General features: G+C 40.0%; 1 protein-coding gene across 7 annotated transcripts; it reads right to left on the reverse strand.

Annotated features, from left to right (window-relative positions):
- Positions 1 to 35: 35 nt before the first annotated feature.
- Positions 36 to 20,918, reverse strand: LOC101477365 (WD repeat-containing protein 37). 7 transcript variants are annotated; one of them, XM_076876779.1, is made up of 16 exons: positions 20,742 to 20,918; positions 17,682 to 17,849; positions 16,426 to 16,461; positions 13,244 to 13,340; positions 12,837 to 12,932; positions 12,648 to 12,712; positions 11,538 to 11,624; positions 8,904 to 9,039; positions 8,559 to 8,630; positions 8,296 to 8,340; positions 7,900 to 7,976; positions 7,581 to 7,821; positions 6,407 to 6,548; positions 5,331 to 5,465; positions 4,961 to 5,075; positions 36 to 4,764 (listed from the first exon to the last, which is right to left on the reverse strand). In XM_076876779.1, the coding sequence occupies exons 2-16, from the start codon at positions 17,817 to 17,819 to the stop codon at positions 4,633 to 4,635; spliced, it is 1,614 nt and encodes a 537-aa protein (XP_076732894.1). In that variant the 5' UTR covers positions 17,820 to 17,849; positions 20,742 to 20,918; the 3' UTR covers positions 36 to 4,632. The 7 variants fall into 7 exon arrangements, with proteins under 7 accessions (XP_076732894.1, XP_076732895.1, XP_076732896.1 ...); XM_076876780.1 differs by having other exon boundaries at positions 7,581 to 7,818; positions 20,742 to 20,917; XM_076876781.1 differs by lacking the exon at positions 16,426 to 16,461 and having other exon boundaries at positions 20,742 to 20,917.
- Between the last annotated feature and the right edge of the window lie 585 nt (positions 20,919 to 21,503).

Below are 21,503 nucleotides of genomic sequence, written 5' to 3' on the forward strand. Positions count from 1 at the left end.
CACAATATACGCACACACAAATCAGACAGCAAATGTTCAAACAGCACAAATGTTTTATTTTTGTTTCACAAGCGACTGCTTGTTCCTCGTTGCACAGCTATAATCCACAAAACTCAGTAACATTTTCCTTTTTTTTTTGGAGAACTGTGAGCTGTTGTGTTTTTGTTTTACATCGACCACACAAAACACAGTTTAAACACCGGGAGACCACAGTCTGACGAGGGTTCAGGATGGCAGCTTAATGACGGGCGATGCTCAGTGATCGGGTTTTTCTGATGGCGTGAAAGATGAAACTTAACGTTCGGTTCAAACTGGCGAGTCGTGAAGGTGGTAACAAAGTGGCTCAGTGTTGGTGGAAAGAGCAGTCGAGTGCAGTGAAAAAGTCAACAAGGAAACACACACACACACACAAATGTTCTGTCATTAAACCAGGGATGACCGCCGGAGGAACAGATTAGAGCCCCAACTTTAAAGATAATGACCACCTCTGCATATACATGCGAGATAAGAATACAACGCGTCGGTATTTACTACAGATTATTCATCTACTTCATGTAATCAGTCCATTTTCAGTCTCTTGTGTGGCGTCACTTTATCTTCAACATCAGAGCACAGCCCTGCACAACAGCCTGAGAGCGCTGCTCGTCATTTTCCGAATCAGTTTTCATTTTTTCCTGATACAATTTTGAGATTTCCTATCAACCTCCTACTCCTAGCACATTTATTTAGATTTCACTGATCTCTGAAGTTCTTTGTGTTCTCGTAAGTTAGCAAAAGCTCTGACAATAACAACATATGCAGCTTAATACAAAATAAATATGAGTAATGCTGATACTGGAAGGAAATCCTGTCTGTGCAAACAATTCTAAAGAAACCACAAAAAAAATGTACAAAACAAAACCTCTGCCTGCGTCTTCCCTGGCATAAGTGACAAAATGAATTCTGTGAATGTGAATGAAAAAAAAATCACTATCAAGCAACAAAACTGAGTTACACCAGACAAGTGGTAACAACGTGTCATGTTATAAAAAAAGAAACACGTTGCAGCCACGTACAGCCAACCTTTCTTAATATATCACAGTCTGTGACACAAATGTTAAAGTAAGAGGAGTTCAACATTTTGCACGCGCACACACACACACACACACACACACACACACACACACACACACACACACACACACACACACACACACAAAAGAAGATTGAAAAATGGTCTCACGATGTCCAACCAAGCAGAAACAAACATGTTTGCAGCCTGATATTTAAAACTGTTCCAGCCTCTGTGGCAGGCTTCCCTAAACTTTAACTAACACTGAAGTTCAGACCTCTGTGCTTGTTTCACTTTATTCAGACTAATGATCCTTTCACACCTTCTATCATCAAACAGTTCTGCTGGAAAGTAAATATTCAGGGTTGCAAAAGGCGGCAGTAAAGCTCGACCATGTTTACCCACAAACAAACAAATAAAAAGGTATTTTGTTCCCACTGAAGAGATAAAATGTTAATTATATCAGTGTGCTTTCTACCAGTGAACGCTCCACAATTATAAACATAAGTTTTACATGAATTGTGCTTGTTTACTGTGTCACTGCTGTAACTCACGAGTGGAACACACACACACACACACACACACTACAGAGTCTCCCATTCCCTCAAATGCAGCTTTGGCTGAGTCTTTTAGTGGCAGTGGGAAAGCGAAGCCAGTAACAGTAAACACGTCGCAACAGTGCTCACTTGTTTTGAAGTACCATTAAAAAAATGTGACACACAAGAGAATCCCCACGATATCGTTTCAACACTATTCACTAAAGGGCACTGCGATAAACTACAAAAAGGTTTTACAATCATGTCAGGCATTGGTACAACAGCTGGACTGAGCAGACAAGGGAACATTTCAACAGATCGATCTCTACGTTTGACGACACTTCTTTGATGCTCATTTAAAGTGGATGTTTTTTTCCTTTATCAGATGTCTGCACTGCAGAAAAAAAAGTGCATGCCTGTTGGATTCCTGGATCTGGGATAAACACACAGGGAAAAAAACAAAAACAAACAAACATGAAATCTTCATTTCTATCTGAGCAAATCCTGATTTTGCTGTTTAACACCGACTGGCTCCAAACAAAAGTGAGTCTCTAATTAAAATTCTAGCGAGGAAAGGTTCGTCCTGAACATTGCAGCACAAACAGAGCTGCACAAACTGGAGTGAGACAAACCCCTGTGCTGCCAGCACGAGATATTACCCTTTTTCAAAACCACCATCCTGACCATTAAAGTCCTTCAGGTTATGTGCCACCATGTCAGCTGACCAACAGCCAAAAGTTACCAGAAAAACATTTATTTCCAACAGCAGCAGCAAAAAGAAAAACTGTAACAGATACTTTTTTTAAAAAGTGCATCACTTGTTTATGCTTGCTTTGACATAGCTGTGACATCATCACACCAAAAAAAACTTTCCACCACAGGACCAATCGGGAAGTTTTAGGGTGACGGTTTGCCAGTTTGTCAATGTGGGACTTGTTTCAGGGTCAAATACCAGCTACTACAGCTACTTAAATTTAGAGAATTCTTGAATGGGTTAAACTATGAAAAAGACTAGAAGAAGAACCAGCAAACTACTGGAAGCCAGGTGGAGAACAAGGAAACGGAGAAAAAAGATGAATAATGCAGGATGCCAAAGAGTCATTGCATGCTGACCCATGTTAGCCTTGGCAAAAACCAAACAGTGATGTGAAACAAACAAACAAAACAACAGTAGTACAAATGTCCTAAACATCGATAGGACCAACACATCAAAAGTGGCTCTGAAACACGAACAAGGCCAGTGGATGCTTTACTGCGTCATAGATCAGCGTAGTCTGGTAACACACCTGCACATGACTCACTGCTAGACTCAATGCTAGGTTTTGCAGTAGATGACAGCAACGAGCAGTCAGGGGTTATGTACTGAGGATTAATAATAAACCCAACATGGTTTAACTGAAGAGTCTACATTATTTAGCATGCAACGTTAGCTAGTAGCAAGTAGCTAACATTAATATCCATAAACAATAAGTAGCAACTTTTAGAGCTAAAAACTGAAGATGTGCTCAAAACTGCAGTTCCACTACTGTCCACTTGAGGCTGGCTCCAGAAGTGAGTGAATTCACAAAGAGCGCCGTGTTAAAATGCCCAACTTTACCGCATTAAAGAGCCTGTTTATAGCGAAAAACGCTTATAGCCTAGTAGATAGTTTCCTCCCCCATAACAACTCTACACAGGTTTTTTTTTTTTTCCTATATCCATCCATTTGCTTACTGTTAGCTTCAAAATTGGAGGTGTGGCGACTTTATCTGACAGGTATTGCAACACAGGTCACTGTATGGACATCGATACCATGTTGGTGCCTTTTGGATACCAACACGGTGGCTCCGAGCAACCGTCGCTAATACACTCATCTAAAACCAATGAGTGACATCACAGTGGCTACATGCATCTTTTATATACAGTCTATAGTTCAAACAGACAGTTGGTTATGTGGAGTAGTGTAATGTTTTGCTGCAGTACCAGTTACTCTTGTAAAATTGTTAGCTACTTGCTAAAGTTTCATGATAGCTCACCAACAAGCGGCCACTGGATGAACGTCGGCAGGCTCACATCGAGAACTCGCAGGAGTCATTTTACAGCCTGTATTGTAGCTTACTGGTCCTCAGTTACACTCTCATAACTATTGGTTTTCATTTATTATGCGAGTTACAGACAGAGCCAGGAGCCAAACAAAATGTTTGGAAACTTATTTCAGTTTCCAAGAAAAACGAAGAAAAAAAAAAAAAGTCAAATATAATAGTGAATGCTGAAAACGAACGCTTTGTTAGATCCCAGTGCAGGACATGAGACTCAAGCGTTCCAGCAGTGAGGGCTTCCACTGCCACGTTGCATCATAACCTAGGAAATGTACGTGACGCAGAAAGTAAACAAGTTTCACAAATAAGTTTTCATTGATGTAACTCTTGCAGTGTATTAAACAGGGAAAACTAATGATATATAATGAGTGGATCCTTTAAAGCAGCAGACCGCTGTCTTTGTCCAGCATGAATCTGCTGTTAGTGGCACAGATTAGATTTAGAGTATTGCATTTTAAATCAGCATCAAGCAGAAACGTCAGCACGTCACAGATCTGATTTAGCATTAACAGAATGCGTTTTTGTTCGCGGCAAAGAAGAAGCTCGTGTGCTTTTTTCATTAGAGATGCACAGGATTTTTTTTTCTCTTTTCCAGATGTTAAATCACTTCCACGCAAAGACCACAAATGTGTTTTGTATATTTTGGCAGCGGTGATTTAGTGAGCGTGACAGATGGAGTAGACAGCAAGTGCAAGGCCTTTTTCTGCTTTACCCCAAACAAAGGAGGAGAACAGAGCTCAAAGGACATCGAGTACAAATACCGACCCCCCGTGGGCTCAAAAGACGGCTGCTGGAAACGACAGGAATTTCATCCTGTACATTACAACATGAGACAACTTTTCATCGACACAAAGGTACGAGACAAGTTTTCTCCAGCCGCCTTTTAACCCCACTCAAAGGTTTCAGTGTTTGATATTCCAAACAGACTTTTGGTGGCATTTCCCTGTAAGGTGACAGTAGGAGGAGGTCATTTCTCCTGCAGCAGAGCGGGGATGTTTATGTTCCAGCCGATGGCTTGCCGATCAAAGCCACAGGTGAACAGGTTGCAGGTGGTGTTGTCTTCACACCAAGCGGAGCAGCAGACCATGCGCCGGTGACCCTAAATCATAAAACAGAAGACGCGGCAGCTGTGAGGGTGACATTTTTACTTTGACGTGGATCCTGAGCATCCTTGTTCTTAAGCAGTAAACAGAAAATTTCAAGAGGCTGCACTTTTCATTTTTATTTCTGTGGCTTAAATTCTTAGTGGAGGTTTAGTCTTTGTTTTTTGTTTAAATGGTAAATCTCGCACTCACCTGTCTGTTGCTTCGTGGGAGTCGAGCCAGTCGCACCCCGGACATGTCAAACAGCCGGACCTGCCGATTGTCGTGAGGAAGAGCGATGATTTTCTGGTTCACCGACACGCTGATCCTGAAAGGAGTAAACAGGGAACACAGGGTCAGGCTTTATCTGCAGTATATGGTCTAATCAGAGCCAAATCACATTCATATTTGAAAGAGCAGGGACGCGTATGTTTGTGACATTTAAAACTGAGCCTTTTAAGCTCAATTCTGCTCCCTTATAAATACATTTGTAGATTTTTAGTAGACCTGCGTAGTCATTTTAATGTATTCCTTCCTATAATCGTTACTTTTTAATGACATAAATATAAACAGGTTTACACACCTGTTGACTGCAGAGTCTGTGCGGATGGTTGCTATGGGCGACCTCATGTTCTTCAGGTCCCACACTTTGACGGTTCGATCGTCGCTCCCAGACACCACGTTATCTCCCACTGTGAACACTGCTGACGTCACCGTGCTGCCACAGGACGAGAAAACAAGTCCAGTTTAGACTTCAGAAAACTTTCATTTCATCAGCTTCTTGTTCTGTTTCCTTTTAAAGCCGCTGTAACCGTTTCCATTACCTCCTAATTGCAGTTAGGAGGTAGGAACTGAAAACGTAATGTTTTATAGTGGATTTCTTTCAGATATCTATCATCAGTAAAGATAGTGGGTGAAGGGGCAGTGGTGGTATAAAGCCCTGTGCAAATATTAAATGATTTACTAGTCGTGCTTCACTCTGAAGTTGATAGATGGTCACTGTAAAGAACAAACTCTGATTACATAGATCTATCTTCCACCTAATCTTATATCCATCTGTGCTTTCCTTCACTCCCTTGGTAGTAGCTCCAATAAGCTGCTTTAAAGTTGAGAAGCAAACAGTAATTCCAGCCCCGCCCACTTTGCATTAGCATAACGTCACGTGTAACAGGTCGCTGAATTTTCTTCCACCCTCTCTGGTGACCATGTCAGTGTTAGTCTCTTGCTGTGTGCAAAGCTCATTTCACAGGTTTGTCACCAGCAAAGAAGAGCTTGTGCACAAATATGCCAGCAGCTGAAACCAAGCAGCACCAGCACTCAGGAATGAGAACTGACTATTAGTCCCCATAAAGTCCCTCATTAAAATATCCATCTTTACTGTGGCTTACAGCAACAGAAATGACCGTTAAAAATGGTACTGAAAAAGGTTTTTGTCTTTATAGCCAAACTCTCTATTCCTAATACAACACACACGTTAGGAAACATGTATGAAAGTTTACATTATTTGAGACATAGCTGTATGCATCTATACACCAATGCAAAATAACTGGGCTTCCACTCCACTGTGGTTAATTGTACTACAGCACTCTAAAGTGCTCTTTATGAACCACCTGCCATAAAGGCAACAGATAGAGATGGATGCATGGGTGTTCGGCTTACTCAGTGTGCCCCTGGAACACGTTGACAGAGTGGATGGACGGGTCTCTGAAGTCCCACAGCCTGAAGGTGGTGTCCCTGGACGAGGTGACTACCAGACGCTGGGTGGGGTGTGTGCAGCAGTGGGTCAGCTCCTGGTCGTGCCCTGAAGAGACAGCAGCACACAGTGAGGAGCATACACACCTCCTTTTTTCCCTTCATGTTTATCTTTCTTTTTAAAAGCTGCCATTCTTACACTGAGGAATGTTTTCCAGTGCAGCTACACTGCACCATCTCCCGTTTAATATCTTAATTTATTCCAATTTCACAGAGAGACCTTCATTCGGCTGAACACCGCCCAGTTCAAAACTGACTGCAGCACCTTTAATGACACACAATCCCTCCCAATTTCCTGGTTTTTGTTCATCAGTCAGACAGATACAAACTCCACTGTCTGACATGACATCAGTAGGCAAGTGTAAGCACGTCCATCACAGAGGCAATCAAAAACGTTAGGAAATATTGAATGTTATAGTTTGATAAGCGAGTAGAAATAATGATTTATTTAGACATATGGTAAAATACTTTCTTGTCTGAAACTACACAAACGTGGGGCCTGATACTACATTTCTACACGCCTTAGAAACACCACAGGCCTCCTCTCAGGAGCAGAGGAGGCCTGTGGCGATTTAAACCGATTACATTCTCACTGCATTCCTCTTCTGCTTTGACGTAATTGGGAGAAGATTTACGATTCCCTGCTTTTCAAAAATGGCAGATTCCAAGTTGTACAGGTCATCTGTGTTTTAAATACAAACTGAAAGAATTAAGGGCAACACAATTACATCTCTGAGATAATAAACATCTACTTTAGGGAGATGACTAAATACATGCCAATGAAATAAGATCAGCACCATAAAAGGAAGCAGAATTTCATAACTGTAGTGCAGAACAGATGATTTGAAATGTTTAAACAGTTCATTTTCAACTAGAAAGGAGAACCACAGCTTTGCTCTAACTAACCAAATCTGACAATATAACCAAAAACACTTCACAGAAGTTGGGTCAACTCAACTCAACTAATAAAATGTCATCAAGTCAACTTCAGAGAGATTGAAAGGCATATTTTTCTCAGTGTGGGCTCCACATTTTTATAATAAACACAATATTTCATATTTCAATACTTTCGTCTTCCTACCAGTGAGTGAGTGGACCAGCTCTGACGTCTCCACATCGTACAGATTGGCGGCTCGGTCCCAGGAAGCCGTCACAACCTGTTTGCCCCCAACCAGCCAATCAGCAGCGATCACCACACCCTGATGGCTGCGGAGAGTTGTAGTCGCCACACGGATGGAAGGGCAGTCGTTCGGCCCCTCCGCCTCGCCGTCGGCCTCATCTTTGTCTGAGAAGTCCACGTCGTCTTCACAGGGTGTCTGCTGCTGATGTAGGAGGGAGAGGAAGAGGCGTTGACGACAGGAACACTAACAAGTTTTAAAATATTAAGGGGGAAAGCTTACGCTGATATCAGCAACAGGCTGTGGAGTCGGCAGCTGCACCATGTATCTCCAGATGTGAGCTGTCTGATCTCCAGATGCTGTGGAGGAGGCAGAGATAAAGGGGTAAAACAGCTGCTGAGAGTCAAGGAAAAACTAATAAAAAGAAATAATGCTCCATTTGTGTCCATGTTTTACTTTATGGTTAAAACCAGCAGTAAAAAGACAACAGCACTTATTCGTTGACACTTTCAGTCCTTCTGCAGAAGCCTTCTCGTGTCTGGGTTATGGTTTCTCAGATGTATGGAAACAATATTTCACTTCAGTTTTATTTTTCCAGCTGCTGCAATAAGTACACGCAACACAGATTTGGCTGCTTCAGCTTTAACTCTTAGTTATGTTGATACTGTCGATGGTTACCTGTTAGAGCCATCTGTTCAGTGGGGTGGAACTTGATGGAGTTCACTGTGGAGACACAGATATGCACTCTGTCACATGACAAACACCACTGAGGCATAGTATACCAAGTAATGTTTTTCTGACTGCCAGTTTTATGATGGCTGTTTAATCACTGTGCAATAACAATTTTAGCAGGTCACAATGCTGCAGGATCTACTCCTTAAACAGAAGAGATTATCACGTGCTGGTTCAGCAATTCCAGGGTTGGACATTTCTAACTCTACCTGATCCTTGATGACCCATATATTTGAGGAGGCACTTTCCCGTCTCAATGCTCCACAGCATAGCAGAGTGGTCTGTTGGAAAGCACACAGGACAGTCTGAGTTTTTATTTATTAACAATTGTCCATCACGCTTTAGTTTAGGTCTCAGCTTGGAAAGGAAAAAAAAAGATCTTAAACATGTTTAAATATGTTGACATTGTAAACAACAGAAGGAAAGATAAAGACACATGAACCTCTGAGTTTGAAGACAGAAGATGAAGCTAGAGACAAAACCACCGCCACAGAAATGAAGAAAAAATAAGACTGTATGACGTAAATAAAGTACGAGAGCATAAAAGAAAATACCTGCAGACGCTGTCCCGAGCACCACAGGTTGGGTCCTGGTGACGCTGAGGTCCCAGATGCCGTCCCTGTGACCCACATACTCTTTGACCAGCTGGCACACCGCTCTGGACGTGGTCGCTTTGAAACTGGACACAATCTGATGGTAACATCAAGCCAATGTTAACACTGACCAGGAAATCCCAGATAATCCCAGACGTGTCCCTAACAGGATTCCTACACACCTCACCTTCTCAAACCCCCCCCCCCCAACCCAAACATTCCAGGATCCATAATGTCACTAGAGGTGACTGAGGGGTCTTACATAAAAATATGTAAGAAATGTCTTTAAGTCTTTTCCGAATTGGTCAAATCTTTCAACACACCCAGTGTGAGGCCCCAGACAAATGTAAAACTAACAATGGAAATAATAAAAACTAAACAATCAACTGAACTGAAATGTGTAAACTCGCTCTGGAAACTAACTGAAACTAAATTAAAAACTAAATAAATAACTGATAATTCTGTTATTACAAACCAAATCCCTGACCCCACTGTCTCTCCTGACACTTGTCATCTTTCTCTGGGCCCCTCTTTGGCATTTTGGTTTGTTTGTTTTTTATTCTTTAAAGGGGATAAAAGTTTTAAGATGTTACTAAATCTAAAGTTCAATTTGATCACAGATTTTATTGTTAAGCCATCAGTTTCTCGAGCTGTGTAGGAACCCTGGTCTGATGGAGGGAGGGAGGAAGCAGGTCAGCAGGACTGAGGATCACTGAGGAGCTGCTCAGCAGGGTCCTTATAGTATGCCAGTGCTAATTAGCTTTGGTGAACAGCAGTGTTATTCACTGGGTTCAAGAGCTTTTACCAAAATATCTTTGTTCCTGTTTCTTTTAAAGCTCCTGAAGTATCAGACTGGCAATCGCACACTCAGACGAGCTTTAAAACAAACTACCAGACAAACCCAGATGAAAGCATTCGCATTATTCATACGGTATCAGTACTGCGGATCACTAAAACTAAAAAAGAGGGAGGAAAAAAGAAAACAAAGCGGCCAAAGTTATGGTTAGACACGAAACCGAGGAGTAGTTTTTGTCATCTGTATCAAGATTTTGTTGAGACGTTTACATTAAAGATGGGGATGATACAAACAGGACTTCTGGTTCGTTTTGGGCACAGACCACTAAATAAGTTCCAACTGAAACAAAGTAGGAGAACATCAAGACAGAAATCAAGCATCTGATACACGAATCAAGAGAAACATTAAACAAAATCTGAAGGATTGAACACAACAAATGATAGTCAAACCGATGACAGGGTGTGAACCAGCGGTTGTGATTGTTAGCAAGCAGAGCAGTACGTTCTCGTGTACAAAAATAAATAAATAATATGAAGCAAGTAATTTCTTATGTCTTCTGTTATAACACTGGGAATGATATTAATCCATAACTTGTGCACCTGTAACATCAACGCACCATGTTACATTTAAAAAAGCAGCAACAGGGACGTTTGGGGAGGTTTAAGGAAATGCGAAGCGCTGCAGAAGAATTATGGAGCAGTGACTCTCTACAGTTTGTAGTGTCAGAGTGCAGGCTGTCACAGCCACAGTGAGATTTTGCTTTTCTTAGTAAAATAATCAGTTAAAAGTGTGAATTATTTATTTAATATATCACTCCACGGTATGAATAACAGCTGGTCTTCTGTTCGGGGTCCCCCACTCGGCTGCTGGTTTCAGGCTGCTCTGCATAAGTATCATTCTGGCCACCAAAGTCCTCAAACTCACAAAGAGAGCAAACATCAACTTTCTGATGAAGGATCATCAGCAGTGATGAGAGCTGGACATGCAGCTACAGCTGAGCAGTTTTCAACAGAAGAGTCCCCATTTTCTATGTATTAGAAAATAGTATTTTCTAATACATAGAAAATACTATTTTCTATGTATTAGAAAATAGTATTTTCTAATACATAGTATTTTGACTACTCCCACTTGGGGATCTTAAATTAAATAAATAAATAAAACAGCTATGGTAAGGCTTTTGAGTTTTAGAGTCCCATGCCCTAAAAACTGTGATCATACCTCATGTTTTTACCAGGAAAATGAGTCGTTCTGTCTGGGTTGTTACTTTAATTGAGGAAGTTCAAGTAACTCGGGATTCCTACGGCCAAGTTTTAAAACAAATATGAAGATATGTTTGGGTTTTCTGTCATTTTAAGTCACCCAAATATTTAAAGTCACCATTAATACTGACAGTTAAAAAGTAATCCAAGTAAAAACTAAACGTTTTTGTTTAAAAAAGCAAAATCTGTTATAGGCAAAGACTTTTGAGCAGGCCACACACGTGACTCTGCCAGCAATGATCTACAGCAGCCAGGAAATGCTCCTCAAAAAGCATTTTGAAGCTGGTCCGTGTTAAAGATGCCTCCACAGTGTACCATTATGTGAATGCCGACGGTAGCGGCATAAAACGAAATAAAAAGGTGCAACTGAAAAGGCCCGTTAGGGAGATGATAAAGAGCTGGTTTATCTCACGCAGGTAATGAGAGAAAAGCTCAAAAGCCTACATTTGGATGACCAAGTCTCTTGGGGAGGGAGGTTCGCCCCCCTGGCTGGGCTGTTCATGCATATTGGCACACAAGGGGAAGAAATCAACAAGTTACCCATGAGTCTCCACCCCACAACTCCCAGCTGGTTACGCTGAAGTTGCGGGATCCACCTACTCTGGCATGGCAAGAATTTGAACGCGGCTACAAGCAAAAAAGTGAAAAAAGAAAGCAAAGCAATTCTTTTCTTTAACATTCAAAAGTCATGTGAGCTCACACGGACAAAGCGGAAACAGGCGCTAAATAAACCTCCTCAAATTTTTGTCTTTACTGACCGCAAAACAAGTGACACTGAACATTTTTACTGCGTTGTTTTCTTTATATAATTGAGATGGACAAAATAATATTAAAAATAGACTAAGGGTGCTCTTCATGATGCCAACGAGCTTCGTCTCTCCTCCCATGGCTCAGAAATGATGCATCTATACTGAAGTCTTGTTTTTTTGTTTGTTTGTTTTTTAAATTGAGGTGACGTATACGAGCTGCACCTCTACACGGCACAGTTTACTCTCACTGTGCTTCCTTTGTTGTGCTGTGAGTAAGACTCAACAGATAATAGAACATGGTAAATGTATGATATGAATAATGTGCCATCACACATAATGTGTGATAAACCTGAAATAAAGAAATAATTTTATGGCAAAATGTTGAATCATCACACAAAGTAGTTGTTTATTTTACCACTGACACGCTTACACAGCCACACCGTTTATTACCCTTCAGGTTATAATAATGAAGGTAAATAAACAGCCGAGAACTTATAAGAAGAAGACACTTGTACATAAATTGGAAGGTTTAAAAGGAATATTCAATATAGATTAAAACAAACAGTATTACTACTGCTAATAATAATAATCAGCTATTTTTGTCAGTTCAAGTATTTAATAAGTAACTACCTTTTATCTGAGTTCTGGGGTCATTTATATCAATTATTTTGAGCTCATTTAAGGAAGAGCCACAGTTGGAGGAAATGAGGAAACACGTTAGTATAATGAAAAGCACCCAAAGGCTCACAAAAACTGAACTTCAGATCTTTTGTGAAGGAAGGATTTACAGAAACTCTGTTTAATAAGCAATAATTACAGAAAATTTCCAAAACCTTACAAACTGGTAACTTATAATATCAGATACATAAAACAATTTAATTTACAAACATTTTCGATTTACCTTGCTCGTTGAGGCCTTGTAGGTCGTCTTCAGCTTTTGAGAGAGCTGGCTGGTGCTGTGGCTCGCTGTGAATTTCATACAAAAACAAAAAGAAGTCAGAGAAGTCAAAGGTCAGAGGATTAAAACAATCAAAAAAAAGATGAGTAATATATCTATGCTACCTATAACATAACTGTACATGAATCTCACCTTTTGTTTTAAGTGCTCCTTTTGCTAAATCCGCCCCTTCAAATGTTTGTCCCTCTGCAGCCAAGCGATCATTCAGTGTTTCAATCTCTCTGCGTACTGAAAGTCAAACATGTCGCGCATTAAAAGACATCTGAATGTGTCGTTTTATTCACCACAGCAGGGTTAGCAAGTTACTCTCCATTGCTGAGTAGCAGCTTTCTGCTTACTTGGCCACAGAAACTGATAAATTCATTTTATTTTGTAGGAATTTATCATTTTTTTCATGCATCTCAATAAAAAAAAAAAGTTAAATGCATTGAATAAAATTAAGAAATGCAAACTGCTTTCGTTTTTGTGTTGGGTCTCTTGCTGCACAGTGAATTATTACAAAAGCTAGAGCAATCACTTCTGCTTTCATGGGAACTTACATTCGAGGTTTTCTATGTAGAGGTTTTCAAACTCCCTCTCGATCTGACTGAACAGGTCCAGCAGATTGCTCCTCAGAGACAGAGGCAGCTTGGAGTCCTGGAGAGGGTGGAAAAAAGGAGAGCATTAAAAAAACGTGGAAATATGAGGGATTATCCAAAGAAGCTGTTCTGGTCACTTGGCCACCTTACTGACGTGCCTCTGCCCACTTATTTTGAAGGATTAACTAAATTATATCTAACTTAATTTCACTGACTAGGGCAAACAAACTGCTTCCTCTGGATGTTTTCAGTGGGAGGAAGATTTCATTACCCTGAATAGAATCGACTTTGTGCCATTTTCTGACCTGGATCATTGAGCATGCATCAGGACTGACTGTGAAACATGACAAAAAATGCTTCAGACATTTGCTGGCGCTGCCCAAAAATAAGGCATTACAAAGACGTTTTCCCTAGGAAGGTAAACTTCTACCATCCTGTTGCAGAGTTCTCCCATAGATTTCAATCCATTCTCTGAGCACGAAAACAACATTACAGAGTGAGAAAGCCTGCAGAACAAGCAGGCTATATATCTGGTACCAACAGCACAAATTTACTGCAACAAAGCACAGGAACAGCCTCTTATCACACCATAAACCTGGAGGAAGGAAATAATCGTGAACTCAGGCTCGGGCAGGAAAGAAGGAAAGAATTAGTAAAATCATCCATAAAAGTGAAAGAAACAGTGAGATGGTTACAGAGCACTGGGGAGGTCTTGGTGCCTTACAGGTCTGAATGTGTTTTTATAGGGCAAACAAACAGGCTTTGACAAATGTATACCATTCTGCAAGACTACTGCTGCTATAAAAGGAAACTCTAGACAGAATTTCTCTTTATCCCATTTTACAATGTGCTTTAAACTTCCTTAAATAATCTATAATGTGTTGTAATGGACTGATATACAAATAAAAATAAATACACAATATCTGACTTTTTTTTAAAGAATGTCATGGGTTAAACTGATATTTAGACGATTTTAAAAAATGTCCATCAATGGGACATTAATCACTGCAGTTTAGGTTAAGAGTCATTTGATAACTGTAGCTTTCAAGTTTCTTTAAATTACATGAAAAGCACAAAAGATTTAACAGAAAAAACCCAAAAGACACAAAAAGAAAAAAAGAAAAAAAAAGGTAAGCGTGCACAAATTCAGACATTTTTTAGAGGTTATTCCCAAAGGCAACATAATGTGATGGGAAAGTCTGCACAGTAACTGCCTCTGATTAAAAAATAAATAAATAAATCCATCCTCCCTCTTCACCCCTTATCCAGCTCAGAGGTCAGGTCACCAAGCAAGACCAACACAGAGGCAGACAACTGTTCATGCTTTAGAAGCTCTAATAAACTAAACTCGACAATAAGTAAAAAACAAATACCCAAGGACAAAAACTATGATGAAATATATGACACCTGAGGGTGTGCTCACGTCAGGCATTCCACACTGCGCCTGAGCATGCCTGCAAAAACAGCATAGTTGGACACATGTAGCATGACTGGTGATGAACTCTACCCTAACGACAGCCAGCACATGTACAGAGAGGGCAAAAGTCATCACCTCCAAAGATGATGACCACAAAAATGTATAAAAAGATTAACCTTGTCATAGTCTGTAGGAGCACTTTACAAGAGAAGAGTATGTGAGAGGAGAGGGTACATCCTCAAACAACTGTTAAAAAAGTCATTTAAAATAATAAAAAACAAACAAACATAAAAAGCACTGACAAAGTGTCCAGTGCTTTAAAAATCAAGTGTTATAAGTCAGATTTGAATCCACCTGAGAAGGCTTTTTCACAGCGAGTAAACAGTTTTGTGTCGCTTTCCGTCTGTAGTTGAGTCAGCAGCTTCGACACAAGCACGGAGTGGAAGAGATCTCCAAGCTTTGGCCAGTCACGATGAAACGGGTCAGTGTGTGGAGCTCTCTTCGTTGTGTACTCTGCACAAAGCATGCCTTCTTTCTTTGACTGCCTTTGTGCTCGCAGCTACTTACAAAGAAATCGGTCGTGGGTCAGCATTCAAAGGCTAAAGGGTTTGTGCTACATTTGAGATAATGACGTGAAGAAAAAAAAAAAAGAGGGCTGACTACGACACAATGCTGCATGATGATACATGTACTGCTGCGTGAAGCCACAAGTCTACAGACTAGAGCACACTGAGGTATGAGATCTCAAAGTCCAAAACGACTGAAAATCTTTGCCTAAAATGAATCAAATGAGGGCAAAATGCAAAACAATCTTATGTTTTTAATTAGTCTTATGCTCAAAAGACAAATTCCTTTATATTAATCCTTATTACCGGTGTGGAGAACATTTTACGCACATGTGAGAAGTCAGAATATGTTAACATATATGAGCCTTGATCCCACAGGATTCAACATAACCAGCGGGTCCAATGTTGGGTAAATACACTGGCCAGGTGCTGGAGAGTGACATGTTTCCAACAGACAAGTTCAGCCAGGAACCGACTGAAATGAAACATAACTAATGACTATTATTTTTCTGTTTTCACATGAGTAAACAGATGTTCAAATAAAAGCTTTACATTTGGTGAATTTCCTGTAACCTTTGTTGCAAGTTGACAGCAATACCTACAAATGCAGGGAGAGTCTAAAGAGGCATGATACAGATTTTGAATACAACCAAAATCCACTGATACATTAGGCTATTTCCTTACAGACTCAGGATTAGTATATAAAGAAGGTGATGTAAGATTCAAACACCTGCTGATTCTTCACATCAGTAGAAACATATGCAAGATTGAAGTCACATCCTTCATGTGCATCATTATTTACATAGAGCAGCACTATTGTGATTTGCATAAGAACAACTTTTCCACCTCAAGTTCACAGAGCTGAAAACATCCCATCTTCTCTCAAAGACATACTAAACAGGTCACAAACACTGATTTATTTGTAACTGCAAAATGTAGATATTATTTAAATAAACACAAAAGAAAACATCCTGTAATCTAGAAATAGTCACATTTTTTAAGGAGACTAGAAGTGCAGCAACGACCACACCTCACCTCCACCTATTACTAATCAAGCCTAAACTACACCAAACGTATACAACTAATGCTAAAGCTCTACAAACTATGAGGGAAGTTACACTATTATCTGAAACACAGAGGGCGAAACACCTGAAACTTACCTCCATTCTCATGAAGGATTCCAGATTATCAGAGGACTGAGACCAAAAGGGACCAGAGTGAGAAAACAAAAAGTCATGAGGAAGGGATTACACCACGTCTGGTTAGAAACAGGCGCTTTCAGCAGGTTTAAATCTGCAACAGATTTAAACCTCTTTTCACTGCATGATCACAAGTTCAGCTTCCACATTCAGGGAGTTTTAGATTTGCAATTTAAGAAATTTGCACAATTTCTTCTTCTTAAGGTTATGAACCTTTCTTGCAGCAGGAAAAGCACGGATGCTGCTGACAACATTATCAATGTTACCGCTACGCTCAGGTGTCTCAGTAAACTAGAGCTGCTGAATGGTGGTAAAGTGATAAAGACCTCCATCTGTGCTTTTCCTACTGTGACATGTGAAAAGGACCAACATACAAACGCAAAAATAAAACAATAAATTACCTTAACTCAAGAAACAAACGCACATTGATTCTGATCCGAACAAACGATCCTGATATTTTTATTTTTATCTGAAGGTGCTGGACAGTATGTTAAAGCCAAATGCTAAAATGCCCCCTGGCAAATAAATGACATGCACTGATCCTTTAAGAAACTGCAATAAAAAGGTGCTTCAGTGATTTTTGTAAGTGGTTAGATTACAGGTACACCAGGCAGGTGAGACAAGCCAGTGAACTGTGTTTCAGTTCAACAGGCTTTAACTCTCCCTCCTCTACATGTGCACCTCTAACTGAAGCCAAGTCTTAATTCAGAGGCTCCTAATCCTTTCCCTCTCCCTTTTTTTCTTGATTTACTCTCGATTCAGATAATTACCTCCAGGTAAGCTGTGTTTACCCTGCATCCTACGAGTATTTCAGCTCCTTATTGGCAGGCCACAGAGAAAGCGAGCAGGGTTTTTAACACCTGAGAAACAGGAACAAACACCACTGAGCTGAACGATCCACCCGAGCGAAGTTCAAATGGCTCAGCCTGTTCTAAATCCATCTGTTTATCCACTAAATGAAAACAATCTTACAGCACTCATCCAGTAATTGTGGCAAGCCAGCAACAATATAAACCATCATGTGTCCTCTAAACGGTTGTATTAAAAGCTAATTGGCTTAGGCTTACAACCAAAGTGCTTACGGGTGCTCACAGAAACAGCAGGACAGCACCAGGCTAATGCTGAAAGACAGCAGAGGAGTGCCGTTTCCAGAGGAGTAGCTGGAAATACAAGGCAGTTTTCATCCGTTCTCAGGGTACAATTTAAGGAATCATCACCTGTCCCTCCAGCATGTCTCTCTGCAGGCCGGAGCGGTCCTGCTCAGTGCTGTTGGTCCTGCGGATGGACAGGCTGTGGGACTTCCTCTTCTGCTTGGCCTGGCGGGCAGCAGCGCTACTCCCGCTCTCCACTGGCATCCCTCCGTTCAAACTTGATGCAACCACAGACTGAAAGTATAAAATCACAAAAGAGAGGCTGACCAAAGGGCGAAGAGAACAGATCCAGTCTTCTTCACTCACTGCAAAGCATCAAGACGAAATCCTAACCACTGCCAAGTACTGCACTTGGCAGTGGTTTTATTTGGCAGCTTCCACGTGTGAATGTGTGAAATGACAAAGTGAATGAGTGTGAAACAGAGTGTTGCTCAGCGAGCACGCTTAATAAATCCCACTGGGATAGAAACTGAGAAGCTAACAACCACATCACAACCTTTTCTTTCAGCTCCAGAAACTGAAAACTGTCTGTGTTCAATATTTTGTTAGAAGAAGCTGAAATGTTCCAGTGAGAGACGAGCAATATTTGGAAGAAAAAAAAAAAGATTATGGTTTCACAACAGCCAAAAGCTCATTCAATAATTAGACATGTAGATTTGCTACATTCACTAATAGAAATGTTCTCACTTTATGCAAGAAACGGCTGCACATGCAATATATGAAAAAAAAAAAAACCTCTGAAATATTCAGTCTTTTTAACTTCATTCTGGAAACAAATAATACATTTGTAAAATGGATGAAGCAACAGGCAGAGAGGTTTTTGGAGAAACAAAATAATTGTTTCCAGATTACAAAGATATATTACTGTAATAAAATCCTGTCTCAGGTAACATTAACCCTTCGGTTATTTATTACAACATTAATCTTCATGACAAAATACAGAGAAAATTACATTGGATTGGACCTTTTGGCAGGCCTGCTCTGGCCCGGATTGTTCAAACCAATCTGCATAGTGCCACACCCACTTTTCTCTACCCAAGGAAACCAGTTTACCTGTAAGCTTACCAGAAAGGAAGCAGTTAAAGTTTTATTTTAAAAAAGAAAACAGAAGGTCTACAATATTAAATCTAAAAAAGCATCAGAATTTCCAACAGAGGAAACTGAAATAACAGCACCAGAGAAGGACGCCAGAGACGGCAGAACACTCAAAAGTGTTTTCTCTGGAGTGACAACAGTTTAAATGTTTTAAATAGGGTTACTTATGGCTCTGAGATGCAATTACATGAAATCTGCAAGTAAAAAAAAGAAAGAAAGAAAAAGAAAAGGTCTCATGTCAAATTTAGTGTAATAAATAGAAGAATGGACAAAAGAGGAAAAGAAGGACGAGGAGTTGTTGATCTGTGAGCCCAGGCCTCAGGTACAAACCTCTGAAGTACATAAAGTTGAGTCAAAATGTCAAACATTTTAATTTGCATTATAAGAGAACTTCAGTAAAGTTAATTTTATACCTACTCCAAGCATAATTATCTGTGGCTACAATAAAGTACTTAACGAAAGAAAACAGAGTCACTGATGAACTGCAAAGTCCTTAACCCAACACTGGATTAATTATGATCCTGTCATTTGAGCAATTTTAACCCAATATTAATTTTTCTTTTAATATCACCGTTAATGCCAATACCAGTTTATCATGGCACAAGTGGCCAGAAAATCAGTGTTTTTAGATGATTTTATACTTGGGCATTTTTTTAAAAACACATATTTTACCCAAGGAACATAACTTTATGGAGTTGACATCCACCCACTCATGTCTCCTTATGAGGGTGGGCCAGGTCAGTCATTTTAAGGGCTGTAACTAAAATGAATGCAACATTTTTCATGACTTCATTAAATGTTCTAAAGATACAGGAGAGAGAAGAAGAAAAAAAATCAGGTGGGCAGCACTCACTGACTCGTTCTTGTCATTTCATAAATCAGTGAGAGAGAGCAGAATATTTTCCTCTTTGAAGTGTTCAGGTTGGCGTTTAACTTGTTTATCATGAATCATAACTACAAAACAAAATCCCACACCATGATAGAAGCGGATGATCAACATCCTGCCCACTCCTACATGTTATGCAGCTGAATAATTTCTAAGATGTTAAAAGAAAGCCTGCTGATCATACATTCATCAGGACCCATCACTTGAGATGTATGTATTTTAAAATAATCTAAATATTACGAATGACAAGTTACTTACCCCATCTGACTTACACAAAAAGCCTATGTGTGTGTTTTGCTCCAGGAACATTTCTGAGGTTTGAGTAATGTTTACACTTCACTGCTTACTGCCAGAAACAGATTATCAGAAGTCGGCTGAGGTGATAAGAACGCCAGGTTGCGTTGGATGACTTTACCCTTTCTACCGAGAAAAGAGGTCTGGCCCCTGTGTGCCAACCAACAGTCATCGTCGACCTCTTAATTTTATTTTTTTCGGTTTTAAGTTTTGTTGGATTTAAGAACCAAAACTACTCAGTTATATTTAACCAACAAAACAGTTGGATTAGGTTCAGGAAAGGACAGTAATTTAGGTTCAACTACACAGAGAAACACGAAAGGAAGATTAATTTTTGGATGTTCAAATCAGTCTTCACACACATCTGAGCCTGGTGTGTGTTACATTTGTCCTTGAGTTGACACAAAGGTGTCTGGATACTAAAACATGCAAATAAGATGCGTTTTTAAATCACCAGTCAGGCTGAAACTATCACAGACATCAGAGAGTCGTCTATCCGTTACTGCCCGTTTCTGAGGAATAAAACCAGCCTTGTTTAGCTGTCTGGTGCCTAGTTCCTCCTGCTGACTGTCACTGGTGTAAGCGCAAAGAAAACAGCGCTAAGGTCACATTATCTTGCATTACATTTGGATAAAATGTTTTTTATTTAAAAAAAAAATAGCATTTAAGGTTTTAAAAAGAACGAAAATACCTGGGGGAAAAAGTGGACCTTAACATTAGCAGTTCTAGACAATTTAAAGCGGCGATGCCCAGCTTAGCCAAGCTAACGTTTCCCCGATTAGCTGGTGCTGCCAGGCATGCTAACGGGCTAACGGTGAAAATAACCTGCTCAAACATGGAGGCCAACTCACCAGAAAGTCTACAAATACTCGTTTTTATTTCGGGAGTGGATGGGAACTGATGTCGTCGCTAACATTTTCTTCAAGGTCTGAGAATGCTGCGCAGGTTTTGTCCAAAATCCGCGTTGACAGCAGACGGGTACCGTTACGCGAGAAAAGATAACGAAGCCAATTCCGGTCCGAGGTTTTTTCGCAATAAAAGCCTACGCCGGTCACAGCAAAACTCCATCCAGACTTTGTTAGTTTCTTGTTTTCTTGATTGTCGCCACATAAAAACAAACTAGTCTAAATTTATGGAGCTTTTACAAATAAATTACATGTTTTTGTAAATTTGGCTTCATGAAAATTAAATTAGGGAATGAAGCCATTTCAGAGATATAATAAAAGCACTAAAAGCGGTTTTAATCATGCTGGTGTAAATGCTTTCTAATAATGGACATAATGAACAGGGTCTAGGAAAAGGTCCAAGCGCTAAAACCAGGTCTTAAATATATCCCAGAAAACACACATCCGTAAAATGACAAACAAACAAACAAAAACGTGACAGTAATCGACCACAAATAATCACAGCATAGCACAAAGACATGAACAGCTATCACAAGGAGACACAAAACGACCCCAGAGAGAGAATGGGGTAAAAAGAGATGCAAAATGAGCTAAAACTGTAAAATAAAAAAAAAATAAAAATGTAACACAAAACAGTATCAAAAAACAACTGTAGGAAAAGATGCAAAAAGGTCATACAAAAAGGATCAAAGAGAGAAAAACAACCGA

The sequence above is a fragment of the Maylandia zebra genome, linkage group LG18, assembly GCF_041146795.1.
Source record: "Maylandia zebra isolate NMK-2024a linkage group LG18, Mzebra_GT3a, whole genome shotgun sequence".
Taxonomy (NCBI): domain Eukaryota; kingdom Metazoa; phylum Chordata; class Actinopteri; order Cichliformes; family Cichlidae; genus Maylandia; species Maylandia zebra.